The 16963-nt window shown below is 49.7% G+C and overlaps 1 protein-coding gene across 1 annotated transcript in view; it reads right to left on the bottom strand.

Moving 5' to 3' along the window:
• Positions 1-16963, bottom strand: part of ITGB5 (integrin subunit beta 5) — a gene marked incomplete at its 5' end in the record, with an annotated part of 46255 nt that overhangs the window by 22210 nt on the left and 7082 nt on the right. Inside the window, 6 exons of the mRNA XM_084288996.1 lie at positions 2244-2333; positions 3032-3127; positions 3622-3783; positions 7953-8121; positions 10888-11137; positions 15669-15873. Coding sequence (XP_084145122.1) covers positions 2244-2333; positions 3032-3127; positions 3622-3783; positions 7953-8121; positions 10888-11137; positions 15669-15873 — 972 coding nt within the window. The remainder of the gene's footprint in view (positions 1-2243; positions 2334-3031; positions 3128-3621; positions 3784-7952; positions 8122-10887; positions 11138-15668; positions 15874-16963) is intronic.

Genomic DNA, 16963 nt, shown 5'->3' with positions numbered 1-16963 from the left:
CTTTCGTACTGCATAAAGGCAGCATAAAATTTCTCTGAGACTGAACCTGCAACTCTGTCCTACTTTTTGATTTGACACGACTTGTCGGAAAAACGTATTTTCCCTCTTAAGAGAAAATACCAGACAAAAAGTACCCTTTCAGATATGTCAGTAACAAACACCAGGTTTTCCACAGGAAAAAAGAATAAATGAAAAAATCTCTGTGAAACATTTCAAAGTAAAAAGCGGTTTTCATCACTGAGGTTTTGGTATCCTCCTATTCCCTTTTGTTCTGCTTCTCATCTCTCCATCCTGCTACACAACCCAGACTTTTAAAGTCAAAACAAAACAAAGGGAAAACTCTGTTTATAAGTATTAATGTGAAATGAGGTTGTTTTGTTTAATTCTTCCAATGGCTGGAACCGCTTTTTTTGTGAGTGGTGTCCAAAAAAGACAGAGGCTTTCAAAATGGAGATTTTTGTATAACCACATTCATTTTCCAAAGCTAGCTCGTGACTCCATTCCTCTGCCCCTTGTCTCTCCCCTCACTGAAGTGGCCAGATAAAGGAGAAGTGCTAATTTAAACCTCTCACCAGTCAGTGTGTTAGCAAAGCCGAGGTCCATGTGCTAGCCAAGAGCTACCACTTTTGAAAAAGGACAGGAAATACATGACTTTTGACCAGTGTGTCATAACACTGAACATAGTGCATGTGCATCTGCTGCTCTGCCCCAAATTATCACAGCACAACACACTGTCACACAGACGTGCTCTCTTCTTCCTGTCCTGAGCCAAACTCACCAGCCTCCTGCAGCCTAAAAGGGCGATTAATTACCATGATGGAAAGATGCTGGCTTATCCCTTTGTCAAGCCCAAGTCTGTTAGAAGGACCGTGGAAGCTGCAGAGGTGCACAAGGCGGTAACACATTTCACTGACCACACTCCTCATAGTTTTCCAGAGAAGGCAGGACACCAGGCCTGACCTCACCTGGGTCATTCTTATGTTCTCACACAGACACCAAGATTTCTTATTAGCCTGAGAGGGTAATGCCATTAGCCTAATCGTAATGCCATTATTATTAGCCACTTTGCACCGTCACGCAGCAGTACCTCCTCACAGCACTGCTGTCACTACCAGAGGGACTTTGCTGCTGTGCTGTTTGGTGGCCTCAAGCCTGCTACACCTTCAGGGATGAGCAGAGGACCCTGGGGAGACCTAGGGGAAAGACTTGGCGCTGAGATGGAGCAACTCCTCCATCTGAAATAAAGCTGTCATAGTACAGGGAAAATTCAAAGGATGGAGCTCTTCAGAGTATAAACAAAGGGATCCTGGACCCACAGCTGCTCCAGGGACAGATGATGTGAAGGCCACCCGCCATGGGAAACCCGTTGTGTTGTAATGAGAAACATGCCTGAGACCTGCTGGGGCTGGCTTTAGGAAAGCCGTTGTAAAAGAAGCGTCCTGTTCACTCCCTTCGGGCCAAATCCAGCCGGGAGTCTGTGCCAAAATCCTGCCGGCACCATGCCAGCCGGGCAGTGGCACAGCCTGCACGGCTCCCCAGAGCATCTCCACCTTGCAGGTGTGGTGAGATTCTGTGGAAGCAGGAAGGGTTTTTGTCAGGGCGGACAGAAAAGCCATCCTGTTCTCTTTTGTTTCATGCCCCCAGGACAGGAGAGCGCTGACAGCAGGTACACTGCAGTGGGGTTGTCACACCTGGCAGGGAGGAAAAAGTGAGGCAGGAAATGAAGAGATGGGGGAGAGGGATCTCAGGAGCAACATGAGGCATGAGGACCAACCCAAGGATGCAACCTGAGCTGGAGCTGCATCATGTCCCTGGGAGGCCACTGGGCATCAAATCGCAAAGAAATAATCAATTTTATCTAGTGGCAGGGTGGTCTGTGAGAACTGCTTCAAACCAGGTTGAACTTATAGTGCTATCCTGCACGAGAGACGTGGGGCCAAACCTCTACTGGTGCTCCCACTCCACCTCAAGCAGCTCATGCAGGGAGGACCCACAAAGTGCTCCACAGCCACACCAGCAGGGCCTCGAGCAGCCATCAGCCCAAGAACCGGCGTCATCCCAAGCAGGGCGAGCTGTTCCCCTCCCTCCCCAGTGTGGGTGCAACCACGCCAGCAGTGACCCACTGCGGAGGGGACCCAGGCATGGAGACAGCCAAGCCTGGGTGGAGCACCCGAGGCAGAGCCGAGCTAGCTCAGCTCTTGGCGCTTCCCACCCCAGCAGCTGTGATGTTAAAAGGCACTTACGTTGTAGGCCTTAACTATCAGCTCGATGATATTCTTGGAGTCCTTATGCAAAATCTCCACCGTGGTCCCAGGAATCAAAGCAGTGAAGTTCTTGAAAAGACAAGGAGCAGGAAAAAAAACGTGCTGCGACATGCCACAAAAGCCAAGCTTCCCCAGGAGCGGGCGGGGAGGATGAGCTCAGCCCCCAGCCCCGCGGGGCAGCAGCAGAACTGCCACCGCCTCGCTGCTCGCTTGGCTTTGCTGGCTCAGCTCAGAAGCATCCAGAGCTTCCCGAAAGCCTGATCCCCTCCCTGAACCCCTTCATCCTCACAAGTTTGTTCCACACTCCTGAAGAGGGGTGACCCCCGCGGGGCAGCCCCAGGAAAGCCCCCCCTGCCAGTGGAGGTGGCAAGGGAGCTCAAACCAGGGCTGTGGTGCTGGGCTCCGTGATGGAAAAACACAGCTGGGCAGCAGCCCTGCGCTGCATTAGGTAATGGGATTGAGTCACAGCAGAATGGGTTGAACAGGTTTCTGCTCCCTTGTCTGCTGCACGGCTGGCAGCCCTCCTAAAGTCAAGATTAGGCTAGGGTCTATTTTAGGTACACACACGCTCACTGACATATAGGTCTGTTTGTTCTAAGCAGCTTTAGTGCTTTTCTCTGAATGACCGTGCTCAGGGTGCTCGCAGGGAGAGGGGATGGCTGCACCGAGCCGCTGTGCCCTGAAGGGCTGTCCCCATCACGGCCCTGCTGAAGGGGAGATGCTCTCAAGGGGCATCGAAAGCCCTGCCCAGCCCAGGCAGCACTTACCTTGTACAGGACATAATGACTTTTTGTAACAGCGAAAATCAGGTGGATGTTGTTTTCAGCCAGTTTCTCCCCAAGAAGCGCCAGGGAAGGATAATCCTAGGGGCAAAAAAAAAAAAAAATAAATCCAAAAAGACTGATGGGTAGCCCAGAAACAAAGGTTCATTTCACTGTTCTCCTCCCAACAGCAAGATTTGTTACAGAAATGTGGTATTTCACTGCAGCACGAAGTTCCTGATGTACCACTACAACTGAAACAGCAGAAACATTCCGGCAATTCTGTCACCCCTTAAATATTTTCTGCTGCACCTATCACTACAAAACATCATGACCTACAGCAACACCTGAAACAGTGAATTGTTTTCTCTTCTCTTTCTATTTTGCCATCAGCCAGTGTATATGTGTAATAACCTGGCTGCAACCTCCGGGAATGCAAGACGAGACCATTATCTAGAACTGCACTAAGCATTAGAAAGAATTAAAAAAAAAAAAAAAAAAAAAAAGCAGGGTGGCTGGTGCCCAGAGCACCAAGGGGCCTGCTGACACCCCGAGGTCTCCAGCACCTGCCCCCCACAGCCCCTGTCCCCTCTCACCAGCTGGCTGGAGGCGCTGTACTCGTTGGCCTCGTTCAGGTGGCACTGACCATCGTGTGGCTGCACCAGCCCCCCCAGCTTCCCATCCAGGGCAATGTGGGGCACATCATCCGTCGTGAAGACCAGCAGGTGAGATGCTTCCTTCCGCCAGCCGATCTTCTCCTGGGGGGGAACAAAACCCATCAGACAGACAGCTCCCCGGCAGGCTGTGCACCCATCCATCCATCAGAGCCCCTGTTACCACCAACTAGAAGAGCACCACATGTCTGTGCACCCATCCCTGGCGAGGAAACAAGCTGCTGGGGCCCTTCTGGCACTCCCCAGCATCGCCTTCCAACGCACTTACTTAAAAAGGCATGAGGAGGTACAGCGACTGTCCACCAGACCTTCTCTGCCCCGATCCAAGAATAAGAATTTCAGCTGCTTTTACGGCCAAAGGAGACCTGCCAAATTCCTCCATGCGCATTTAATCTGACCTTGTTTCCCCAGCTTGGTGGTATGGCCGTGCTGCTGCGCGCAGCACGAGGCAGCAACGAGAGCTGCTGCATCCTTGGTGAGTGCTTTCCTTACAGCCCGCTCAGAAAAGGATTCCCGAGCTGCAACACTTGAAGCAAGGTCCCTGCCTGTGCAACAGACGTCACTACCACCTTTGCATGGACAGATCTGCAGGGCTTTTGTGAGGAGAGATGTAAGAGTTAGAGGATAATTACCCGCAGATACTCAGGGCACAGAGCCAGCAGCATCCAGAAGCAATCCACACATCAATATACCCAACTCCTCCATATTTCACTGCTCAGCTTACTTAGCAAAATCTGAAAGCTACCTTGTTCTACATTAATTAATATGTCAGCCAACAAACTACTAGAGTCTGTTTTCAGGCACTTCCTATAGACACCACTGGTGGGGTCACAGCGAGCAGGCAGAGCATGCAGAAGGATGGTAATCATGATTGCCACCACAATTTTCGCTTGCAGATGTGAGTCAGAGCCCAAAGTCTGCTGATCTTTCCAATAAATACAACTCGTACTCTGGGACAACTATTCCAGACTTTATTTCTTTTTCTTCCCTAATGCAAAAAGTATTTTTTTGTTAATGGCATTTTAAAGAGCCATGCAATTCAAGTATGGCCACAGGAAGAAATCTTTGGCAAAACACATCTGTCCTGCACCAGCACTTTACCGCCCAGGTCATTACACTACGAGGACTGTTGTGGTCTGTGAAGCAGGAGCCATTCAACTGAAGTGACTCCACTGGATAAAGGGCAAGGCTCTTAGTGCCAAAATGTGGTTTCTTACAAACTGAACCCAAAAGTGATTATGACTGACAATGCAAAAAGCAGCTCTTGGTCTACCCGGCCACCAGACAGTTGCCCACCCAGCGGTCCATCGAACTCACTTTTCTTTGGGTATCCAAAGTTGGTTTCTATTAAGGATTGAGATGATAACTTGAGTTTGACTCGCTGAGAAATGTGTTATGCACAAAGAAAACAAGCTCAACAGTTACAAGGTCACTTAGGGAATGACGCTTCTGCTTATCTGCCTGCTAGCACCACCTTCACATCAAAGGCTGAGCATCCTTTCAGGCAAACTATCCCCTATTCTTGTACTTAAGCCAAACACGCAGAAATGCTGAAAAAAATCAGGGCAGGACACCTCAGCTGGGGCACCCGACCCAGTGCCAAAGCTGCCTGGCAGGCTGGGTACAGCACTTTGAGCCAACACAGTGAACACCAAAGTGCTGCAACAATGGCATGGCTGCTAGAGACCACCAGGGAAAAATCCCTCATTTTTCTTGGGGAAAAATCACCCCAAGAGGGCAACGTGCAACGCCACACACCGAGCAGCCACAGCACTTCACACCACCTCTGCCAGCAGCCTCCACCACCGATCACACAGCACTCTGCTCTGCCTAAAACAAATAACCAAAGAGGTTTTAATTTATTTTTACTGGACAGCGAGTTTTGAACAGACATCTGCATTGACACCGGCCTTGTTTTTGATCCCCGTGGGATAGAAAGCATTTTAAACCAAGGTGGGACCTGACCCAAGGCAGAGTGAAGGGGAAAGACGTGTCTCCACAGGGCTGGCATGGACGGATCCTGCCCCCAATCCCACGACCAAATGGAGCTGCCCCCTTTCCCCAGACAACCACCTCTTTGCTCCCAACAGCCTGCCACCAGGGTTAAAACCACCACAGCTGGCTCACCCTTCAAATCCTATCAAAAAGGCTGCAACAATTCCTATCAGCATTTCCAAGCCTGAAGTAAGTATCTAAATTTATGCTTTGGCCTCTGAATAAAAAGAGCTCAATTGCCAAGGCACTGACTGCCAGGAGATCCCCCTGGACTCATCCGTATGCATAAAACTCCACTCGTTTCTTAGGTGCGGGCCTTCTTGGAAGAAAGAAACTGACACGTGCATGACAAGAAAGCCTTGGAGGTTAAAAGCCAAAGCATCCATTCTCCAAAGCCTCCTTAGCCCTGCACAGCTCTGAAAGGCACCTCAGTGTCTCCCAGATGTCTTGGCCATCTCCATGCACCAGTGTCTAGCAAACACTCACCAAAAGTATTTCAAAAGGCACAGTTTTATAAAACAGACTTATCTCCTCACTGCAGTTTAGTGTGTGTGACCCGAAACTTAAACACACCACCAAGCTATATGATGTTTGCACTTACAGAATGGCAGAAGACCAGAATACTGCAAATGGAAAATATAATTACAGAAAGTTGATTAATATTCCTGGCTAACCATTTTCGCATCAGTATAAAGGCTTATTGTCTCTGGCTCTCTCATTGCCTCCAGAATAACACTTACCATATCTTCATCTTTCAGAGAGGAGCCAAGCGCTGGGCCTGGTTATTAGCCTGTATTAGCTGTACAAACTCTCCCCACTCCTGGGTTTAAAACACAGGCCAAAAAAATGACTTGAACGTTACAGAGCTCTTAGGACAGCTCATGCAGAAGAAATGCCTGATATGAACTGCAGCACAAAACCACCTAGTCAGCAGACGAGGTATGGTTTCTCCTACCTCTCTGCGTGAAGGGGAGGAGAATAGGCATTTGGACACCGTGGCTTGGAAACAGCCAGGTTCTTCCATTGGCTCTCCTGGGATGTCCCCCGTGACACCACAAACTGCTGTTGACCACAACATATTTCACTGCCAACGTGTGGCCACAGGTGGAGCTGGGGCATCTCTCGGCTGCTGCAAGGGAAAGGAAGCTCCTACTTGGGCTGCAGGGCTTAGGGGGTGTTTCTACACCATAAGGAAATGCTATCCCATTTCTGCAATAAGAAAAATGTGCTGGAGAGAACTGTGAAGAACCACATGATGGGCAGCACAGCAGTCACTGCCCTGAGATATCTCTGCTGTGTCCATCAGTGCCACCCAGCAGGGACACGAAGAGCTCTGTGCCTGGAGGAGGCCTGGGAGCAGCGCTGTCGTGGTGCCAGCGACAGCATCTGTGCCAGGCCGGAAACAGAAAGACGGCTGCTCAGAGGTGCCAGATCCAACAGGGCAGGCTCAGTCCTGCCAGGAGCATGAAGCGTGCATGAAGCCAGCCCGCAAGAAGGAAACTCTGCTTTACCACTCAACCTGGTTGCGCAAACCCGCATCAACCGCTCCTGCAGGTGATGCTTATCTCCTGGCTCCCAAAATCTAGACCTATGATTAAACGAGACCTACCAACAGGACTGCACAAGGCTGGAGCACACAGAAATCAAATTGTGTGTCAAAGGTAAAAAGCTGGCACTGGAGAGCAGGGCAGCCCAACCACACCGTGCAGGGGAGCAGCATTGCATTTTCAACCCCAGCTCACAAAGGGACATGGAGCAACCCACCTACTTGCTCCATGACAGTTCTGAGCAATTCTCTCCCAAACCTCATGGTGAGGAGAGCGACGGCACAGCAAACCCAGACAGCCACTGCAGGGAGAGGGCTTGTCCCTTGTGGGAGGGTGACAGGGGAGGAAATGCATTCCTCCTTGCTGTGGTGGGAGAAAGAGCACAAAGAGGACCCTAAGCTGGAGAGCAACCCCCACTGCACAAGCCCTCAGCACCTGGAGATGCTGCCACCTGAATCTCCATTCGCAAAAGGTTCATTTTACGCCTTCAAACTGGAGAAGGTATTAAATGGTTTCTTTGCCTGTTCATGCACAAAAGCACATAAAAACAATAGCTTCTTTTCAATGCATTCTTGTTGGTTTCTGCAAAAAGAAATTAGTGGTTCCTTCCAAGAAACCATACACCAAAGCCTCACCAGGGTTCAAAAACACAGCTGAAGAGCTCCTCCTGTTCTGCTTTGTGTTAAAACCCCAGCAACCAGCGTGACTCACCTTGCACACTGCAGCTTGCAAAATCGCATCGAAGCCGCCCTCCGGAGCATCCCTGTTCCGGGACACCTTCTGCTTCTGAACTTCTTCATTAAAACGGTCGACTTTATCCGTCAGAGACAAGAGGTGGCGGAAGCCAAAGGACGGGACGCAGCTTGGGAATAGCTTGTAGCTGCAAGAGAAGCACAGGGGAGCGGTTAGTTAGCATGAACCCTAGCAGGAGCCAGGAGCTGCAAGAGTCGACAGCCCGAACAGGTTGGTATCCAAACCTTTGTCCAGAGGGTTGAAATGCTTTCATGAGGTTTTGTGTTCTGGATGCTTTGATTTCTGGCCAGTTATCTACAAACAGTAGAGTCTGCCTTTCTGTCCCACCCCACCCAGAAGGTGCTTTGAGCAGCTGAAGTTTCCAGATACCTCATCCAGACCAAAAGTTTCTCTCCACAGAAGGTTTGAGCAGAGACACCAGCACTGGACACTGGACCTGGCTGCCTGGGCCCAAAGGCGCAGGGAGGAGGATGGGGATGCCTGGACCAGAGGCAAAAACCACCCACCGCAGCTTTTTCCAGATGCAAACAGGTCACTGGACAAGGACTGCTTTGACACTAGAAGTATCCGAAAACAAAACAAAACCTCTCAACCCATCTCACAGCCAAATCAGCAAGCCACCTGGCAGCAGTGACAGCCTGCATGCAGCGCTGCAATGGGGAGACAGATGGTGACAGGAAGGGAGCACCCGCCGGGAGGGCTGCCTTTGGCAATCACACCTAAGTGGCTTCCCAAGAACAGCCTTGCTTAATGTAACCCATAGACAGAAAAGCAATCTGCTGGGTAAAACCGAAAGGCCATAAGGACAGCCTGATCACAAGGGCAGAAGGTGAGGTGACAGCTCTGGACTGCCTTGGTGAAAGCAGCTCCAGGTGATCCACAGAATCACAGAGTGGTTTGGGTTGGCAGCGACATTAAAGCCCACCCTGTTCCAAGCCCCTTGCCATGAGCATGGACACCTCCCACCACCAGACCAGGGTGCACAAAGCCCCATCCAGCCTGGCCTTGAACACATCCAGGGATGGGGCACCCACAGCTTGTGAACATCACCAACAGCCCCATCCTCTCCTCTGCCAGCACTGCCTCCCCCTCCTGCATGTCTTACCCCATCTCACTCCACAAAAGGCCTGTTGCTTTAAATCACACGTAAGCCAAAGTTCCTGAGAAGATTTTGTAGCCTGAAGCAAAACCCCGTCCCCCCAACACGAGTGGCTGATGGAGATGAGGATGATGGAGATGACTGAGTGCATCCTTGAGGCCAAATTTCAGAGGGAGAAGACCTGTGAAGAGCACAGACATGGTGCTGTGGTGGCACAGAACAAGAGCAGCCACATGCTTTTGTGGGAAGCAAGAGCATGTCCATGGGGTGGGAACAGCTCACGCAGAGCCACTCCTCCATGCCCGGCCATGCTTTTCAGCCAGGTGGTTTCCATTACAGCAGCATCCCAAAGTTAGGCACACAGGGGACAGAGAATGGAAAATACTGTGTAACCTGAATGCTCAGAGCAAGAAGTGTTTGAAGAAAAAGGGACAGACGTAAGTATTCCTCCACCGGCCAGGGCTTTCATCTGGGCACTGAAAAACTTTATGTGCTCCACACTTGGAAACTGAATCTATTCCAGCAGAACAAGCTCTGTATTTCCCTCTGACTTACTTAACTTCATCACACTATAAACATGTGCAAGGCCACCAAAGGGAAAGGAGTTCCAGTTTTGTGGCTAGGCTTCATGGCCAAAGCACAAGCTTTTAGCACTGAAGTAGATCCATTTGACTTTCCTCTTTGGGAAGAACTGATGAAAAAAGAATATGGGTAATTTTGTCTGGTCAATGGTCAACGTGTGATGAGATGCCAAATGTTTGGTCAATGCCAAAAGATGGCAAGAAACTTCATAGCTGATGACAGCTCTCTTTAATCTGCCTCTCATATGGCAAACTTAGAGCATGCTTGCTCACAGAGCTTGGCAACTGTCTGTGATGTGACTTTACAATTTAAGTATCCAAGAATGGCTCCAACAAAAGGGCTAACCACACTGCCCTTACCCAACTAACCAGAAGCCCAAAGAGGGATAAGAGGGATGAGGTTAAGGGGCAGGACAGGGAACACAAAGGTAAGAGTCATTTATTGCTGTATCCGCCCTCTTTTGCCAACATTCCAGCCCATCTGAGCCTGGACACCCTCCACTTCAGCCCATTTGATTCTGACACAATCCCTAATACAATGGACTTGATCCCAAATTCCATCTGTTAAAAGGCAAACAAAAAGACACTAGCAAATACACTAATAAGAAAAAAAAAAAAAAAGAGGAAGGCTCTGATAACATTGCACAGCAAATCGCATCATTTGTGTCTTTCGCAACTGCCAGTTTGCTTTCCTCCCACAGCAATAAAGATGAAGAAAACTGCCTGCAATTTTTACAACACTTTACAAGTACTCATTAATCAGTCCCACAGGCCCTTCCAGATCTCACTTCCCTCAAACACTTCTGTTGGGAAAGACTCACACCGCCTTGGTTTCCTTATCTGTAAAATGGAGAAGAGTTTAATTGATCTACCCAAGGCCAAACTATGACTCAGAGCTAGGATCAGAAAGCAGGAATTTCTGGCTCTTGCTTCTTTTCCTTAAAGCCTGTAAAAATGCTTGCAATGTCTGCATCCTCTTCAGGTACTTAAAAATAGCATTAGGCTCCTGGTACAATAGTTTCATGTGTCTAGATGTAGGTATCCTTCAACAGCCACTGCAAAATTGGAAACTGCCCTATTTTGAATGGCTCTGGAGCATCGTGCATTCCCAAAAACTGGGGCATAAATGGGGTTCACTATCTAAAGCCAGAAATGCAAGAAAAGACCCTGCAACCACCGTCTGTGCAGACTCTGGAGAACACCTACCACTTACCCAATGCAGGGATTGTTTTGGTATCTTGGTGCCGTGTAGGAGAAAGGAGAAATGTTTTTGTCCACGAAAGAGCCAAACCCCAGGCGGAAATTGCTAGTGAGCTTTCGCATCTCTTCAGCCAGCTTGGTCCCCAGATTGCGAATATTGTCTAGGTCGTCGTTCATGGACAGGGAGAGGTCCATCAGGTAGTAGAGGTCCACAGGATAGTCCTCCACTTGCCGGACCTGAACTCGGAAGGAGGTCTGGTCACCTGCACACATATAAGAGTTGAGAGCGGTGAAAAGCACTGCCAGAGAACCCCTAGCACACACAAAATCCAGACTGTTGCCTTTTGTTTTTTTCCCATGCAGAGCAGACAGATCTCTTGGAAAAGAAGAGGGCAAGGGGAACAAGCCTGTTCAAATCTGATCCTCAGGAGACGAACAGAAAAGCAGGACATGCTTTGGGGTCTTAAGCTATGTATTGTACCAGCTGGCAAGATAAAAACACTTATCCATCAAGTGCATGTCTCCATTTAGCTTTGGAGATATGAGAAAGGGTCTTTCAATCTCAGCTGAGAGAATGTCTACAGATACACACATGAAAATGTTGCTGTCCCAAACTGGTCAGAACCCATGGGCATTTTCCTAGAAAACTGGAAAGAAAAGTAAGCAGAGTGAACCTCAAGTGGGATGCGTCATGGAAGAGGGATTCTTCACGCTCTTGTTTGGGTACATCCTCGAATGAAACCAGACCAGTCACATAAGCCCTGCACAAGAGAGAAAGGAGGTGGAGCAGGAGAAAGAAGTGGGTCAGGAGAAAACAGCTGGTGTGAGATGAATGCAAGATGTTCTCCGAGCTGTGCAGAGAAGTCGAGTCAAAGCAGACACAGAAGAAACACCTTTCAGAAGGAAATTTCTCCAGAAAAAAAAGTCTTGCCACCATCACCCCGGAGAAAGTACGGCAAAAGGGAAGCGAACTGGAAAAAGAAGGTTGTTGCAATCACATGGGGAAGTACCAAAACAGAGATGAAGCTTTCTGAAGTGATGAACACAAGGGAAGGAGCTGACAGGACGGAGTCAGGCTGTGGACATGTGAAAAAGAGCTGAGGAAAGCTTTTCCCCTGACCTTCTCCAACTGCTTCCCTTTTGCAAAGCTGCCCTCAGCTGAAATGCTCTCCAGAAGGGTGTCCAGGAGCAGAGGCCATGCTGGCAGAAAGCCACATGTTGAAAACAGGTGAACTGGCATCAAAACAAACTCATGTTCAAGCCAGACAGACCTCAGTGGAGCCAGAAGGGACATGGCAAACATTTGCCTTACACTTTGCCAATAGCTGAGAGAGGGGACAAAATGAGACCCCCAGATGCATGCACTCGAGCCATGGGAAAGCCCACACCTCCAGCTGCCAGCTCAGCATCTTTTCCAGCTCAATGGCTCCTCCGGGACTCAGACCACCTCCAGACCAAAGCTCCCCCTCCTTCCCACCTCTCCCAGCTCTTCCTGGCCACGGCTGAACTTTGGGCACCAGCAGGTTCTGCAAAAATCTCTTTGCTCCCTCCCTCTTCCCCAGAAATCAAATGCACATTTTTTATTATCGTGAAAACATTTCCCTAAAAGTTTTATTGTTCTCCTCATTGTTCGCAGCAGCACAGCTGCTCCCACTTACTCCCAGCCCATGAGCAGGCAGCAGCAGCATCCTCAAACCACCACGCCGGAGAAACGAGGCAGGAGGGGCTCTGCAGCCCCGTGCAGAGCTGGAATATCCCAGTCCTGCAAGCCCCATGCCACCCCCAACTCCAGGATCTTCTTCGCAGCCCCTCTTACTCCCACCCAGCTATCTCAGCTCTTCTCTCTTTCTCTTCTCTTTATCTCTCTCCTTCAATTCAGTGCTGCAAGACAGTCTTTCACTCCAGGAATATCCACTCCTATGCCTATTTCTTTTTCATTCCTACATATTTTTCACCACTGTAATACTCAGCCCTTTGAGAAAAAGAGGACGTGTCCTTTGCACATGCTGCCTCAGACACTACGGTTTCCAAACTGCCCTTCTTCCAGAGCAGGCCCTAAGATGGGAATTGCTGTGCTGGAAAGAGCACTTGGGATGCTCTAATGAACCTTCTCTTAACAGTTATGAATTTATTAGTCCATGAAAAGGCACCAAAAATAACAGGATTCCAGGCCTGGTTCTCTTTTCATTCCTAACTGTACAAATTGATTATCTCACAGAAAATATTGCTAATGTATGCAGATGTCAGTACAAAAGCATTTATTATTCTCTGTGCACGGTATTACTCTCATAGTTTAGGGATAATCCAGCCCTCTCGCTCCCCGCATACCATCACCACCATCCTCTCCTTAGAGCTTTTACTGAGAAGTTTTTAAGTCAAAAATGAATACAGAAATGCTTCTTGGATACAGTCATACAGAGGCAGTAAAAACAAATGGAAAAGCTGCTTTCAGCTAATTTAAGAATGCAAACTCAACAATCATGATTACCCACGAAAACCTCTTGCTTCTGCTTGCTGAGGCTCCAGGCTTAATGGACAGCACAACATGAACCTATTCATTGTTTTAAATTCCTTTTACACTATTCATGTTTTTCAAAATCAGGACGCTCTGCCTTATAGCTGGACCCAAGGTTAAAAAGCAATGCTATAAAAACTAAATGCTTGATCTGAAAGCTGCCCCAGAAAGACATCAGTTTAAGGCCTTCGGGAATTATCTCTGAGCACAGAGATTTGGGGATACGTCCTCAGCCACAGGATGCTTAGATCAAACTGCCTGGGTGGGACCAGCAAACAATTGACAATTTGCCCTCTTCTTCTTCTGCTTAGCAGTCTGAGAATAGAAGAGCACAATCACCACGACTGCTGTGGGAGCTCAGCCTTGAAATTCTACACTCTGCAAGCAAAATAAAAGATTCCTGATGGAACACAAAATTGGCATTGTGCACAAAATTAAATCAACATTGTCTCCTTTTTGTCTTGGGTCCACAGGCTGCAACCCTCAGGACCTGTTCTCTAGCTCAAGAGTTAATGGATAATTTAAATTGGGGATGCTAATCCAAGGGTGTGGGAAGTCATCGGCCCTGAGTAAGATGGCATGCACCTCAACATCAAAAAGACAGCAAAAATGGGAGATATTATGAAAAACGTGCAGAAATGTTTGTCCTCCCATAATGCCTCTGACGCTCTACAACAGGAGCACATGAAGCAGAGCTCATGGGCTCAGCCCCACTCAGAGCACTGCACAAGCCCTCGGAGCAATTCCTGCTGTTCTGGGCACTTTCAAAAGCACTTCCAAGCTGCTCTGGCAGAGCTGCTCACCCCAGAGCAAGTCGTGGAGCCGCAGGAGCAGCTGCCTGGCCACTGAGCCCGGGGCGGGACAGCCGAAAGCTGCTGGCACATCTCCTAACACTCCCTTGCTCCTGCAGCTGTTGGGTACCCTGGGGATCCTGTACAGCCTCAGCTTCTGCTGACCTGCCAAGCAAACCACAGCCTACTGCAACCCTCAGCATCCAGGTGAAGCAAGAGCAGTGCTGCAGCTCATCCCGTATAGGAACTTGTCAGCACATTAGGGTTTCCACCTCAAACCAGACCTGCAGGGGCTTCTCTTGCCATCCCACCAGAACCAAAAGCTGCCTGGCACACCACTGTGCTGCTCTCAAGCACCTGGAAATCTGCTGAAACGAGGTCTGGCAGGCACAGCAGCTCCATCATCCAGCAAAGCAGCCCCAGGAAAGCCTCAGGGAGCTGGACCCCACGTCCCATCTCTCCCAAGCCACCAGAGCCGTGGGCGCCCGCGCCTCCGGCCGTGCCGAACAGCCAGGGGCTGGGAAAGGAATGTGCTGTGGAGGCGAGATGGAGAAGCTGAGCCAGCCCTTTCCCCCAGCGATTGCCTCGAGGAACAGGAGGAATAATAACTCACTTCCGACAGGAGCAGACCTGTTTCAGAAACAAACTGAACTGCAGAAGTGCCGCTGCAGCAGAGCCACTGGTGGGTCCCTCGGTCAGGCACGCCATGGTGACTGACCTCAGGCACCTGCTTCAAAGCAACAATTCCTTAGGTTTAGGGGTCTGACCGATGACAGCAGTCCCGCTACTCAGGAAGATTTAATTAAGAGACATCGTTACTATTCATCCTACGGAACTAAAACAACAAGGCCTGCAGGAACTGGTCGGCTCTGGAAGAGCGCTGGTAGCGTGAACACCGGCTCGAGCTGCTGTTTTTCTTGGGCAAAACGTCATATTTCATCTTTCTGTTTGCTCATGAGAGCTGTCACAGAAGTGTAAGCCCTCAAAACCCACACCGATCGCTTATAATGAATCGAGCTTTTATATTTGCTCCTTCACTTTGCAATAAAGAGCTTTTTTTCCCCCTTCAGAAACAGCGGCTGCCAAATTTTTGCAAGAACTCTGAACCCACACTACAGTCTGCCCCCACCATGCAAAAGCTTTAGATAACAAGCACACTCGTGTGGCTTGCTCTAGCCATTCACTTTTAATTTTTAATTAAAATGAAAAGATTTATGAAAATCAATGGCTATGGGGAATGAAACAGGGACATGGATACAGTCCAAGCTCTGAGTCACAAGTTCAAATCTTCATCTCAGGCCTTGATCCCACGGCTCTTTTGCATACCAAAAGATTTTTTTTTCCTTTTTCTTTTTCATAAATTTATATGAGGAGCTGTCTCAGTTTAGAGTCAGATGAAAGTTTAGAGAGTTTAGAGTCCCGGCACCTTTCCTTGCCCTGCCACGTGCCTGCAGCCCCCCCATGGGTCTTGCAGCTGCTGAGACTCACCGGGACGCAGGCTCAGGGCGACCTTCTGCGGCGTGATCTGTGTGACGTCCAGGTGGGTCTGGCCAGAGCCCTTGCTGCTCAGAGGGACATCCTTCACCACGCTGCTGCTGCTGCGAGGGTTTTCGATGGCGCCTGTACAGCCGTTCGCGATGAGGTTCTGCAGGAGGTCGCACCGCGACGGGACGGACCTGGTGCTGCCAAACTCCTGCGAGGTGAAAGGTGGGCAAAAGGGAAAGAGGAAGGAGAAATATCAGCCCTGCAACTGTGTGGATGTGCTGGGGTCTGTAGCAAATGACAAGGAGCCCTCAGTGGCATTTGAGCTGGCTGTGCCTCAAAAGCAGCTTGCATTGAGCCCCGAGCCTTTCAAAGGGATCTACCAAGAAAGAAACACAGCAAGGTTTTATGCGCTGTGCTCCCAAGCCCTCAGCATTTCAGCGCCTGGCCTGTAGGTCTGCAAATGGAATTTGCTCTCAGACCACAGCAGCATAAAGACACACACTGTTCTGCATCCCCAGCAGCATCACCTCAGGGGAGCTTTGCAAAAGGAAGAGAGGACAGGGAGGTGTCACCGAGGGAAGGAGGCCAAGTCCAGGTGTGAAGCTGGAGACCCTGCTCCCCTGTGAGCCCCCACATCCCATCACATCCCCCTTTCCTCAAAACCCTGCACAGCCAGCACTGCCCCAGCTCTATCCTGCAGGAGAAATGCCACCACCATGAGCGTCCTCCGGGCTGGCGCAGACCGGGAACAGACAGCAGTGGTTTGGGGCACAACATCCCTAAGGCCGATATGGGGCTCAGCACTCCCCATTGAGCATCTTCCCCCATACCCAGACATCTCATACTCCCCATGCCAGCCCCAGTGGCAGCACACTGCTGGGAAACAACCCGGCCACACAACATGGCCTTTTGCAGCCAGCATGTCCCATTTGTCAGCATGCCAGTTTAGTTTCCTAAAAGGACCAAAAGGAGTGAGTTGCCCAAAGCTTACTGCATTCTCAACAGCCGATTTCTACTTGTTTCTGTGCTCTAACAAGAGACGCAGCCATCTCCTGCTCTGGGGCTGAGCTACTGAAAATACAGGAAATAATGCAGAAAAGATGCTCACAGCCACACCAGCCCCTCCTTCAGCCACACACCCAAAAACCACAGCAGGGCTGAATAAACCCCACTTGCTGCTGCTGCTGAGGTACAGCAGAGGACAGGGGAGATGTCAAGATCGTCTGACTGATGTCACACACAGCTCTGGAGGATCCCCGAGGACAGCCTGGGACGCAGACAGAGCATCTCTGCTGCGT

Source organism: Netta rufina (genome assembly GCF_964035555.1).
Source record: "Netta rufina genome assembly, chromosome: 6".
Lineage (NCBI taxonomy): Eukaryota > Metazoa > Chordata > Aves > Anseriformes > Anatidae > Netta > Netta rufina.
This window is presented reverse-complemented; position numbering and strand designations above follow the sequence as displayed.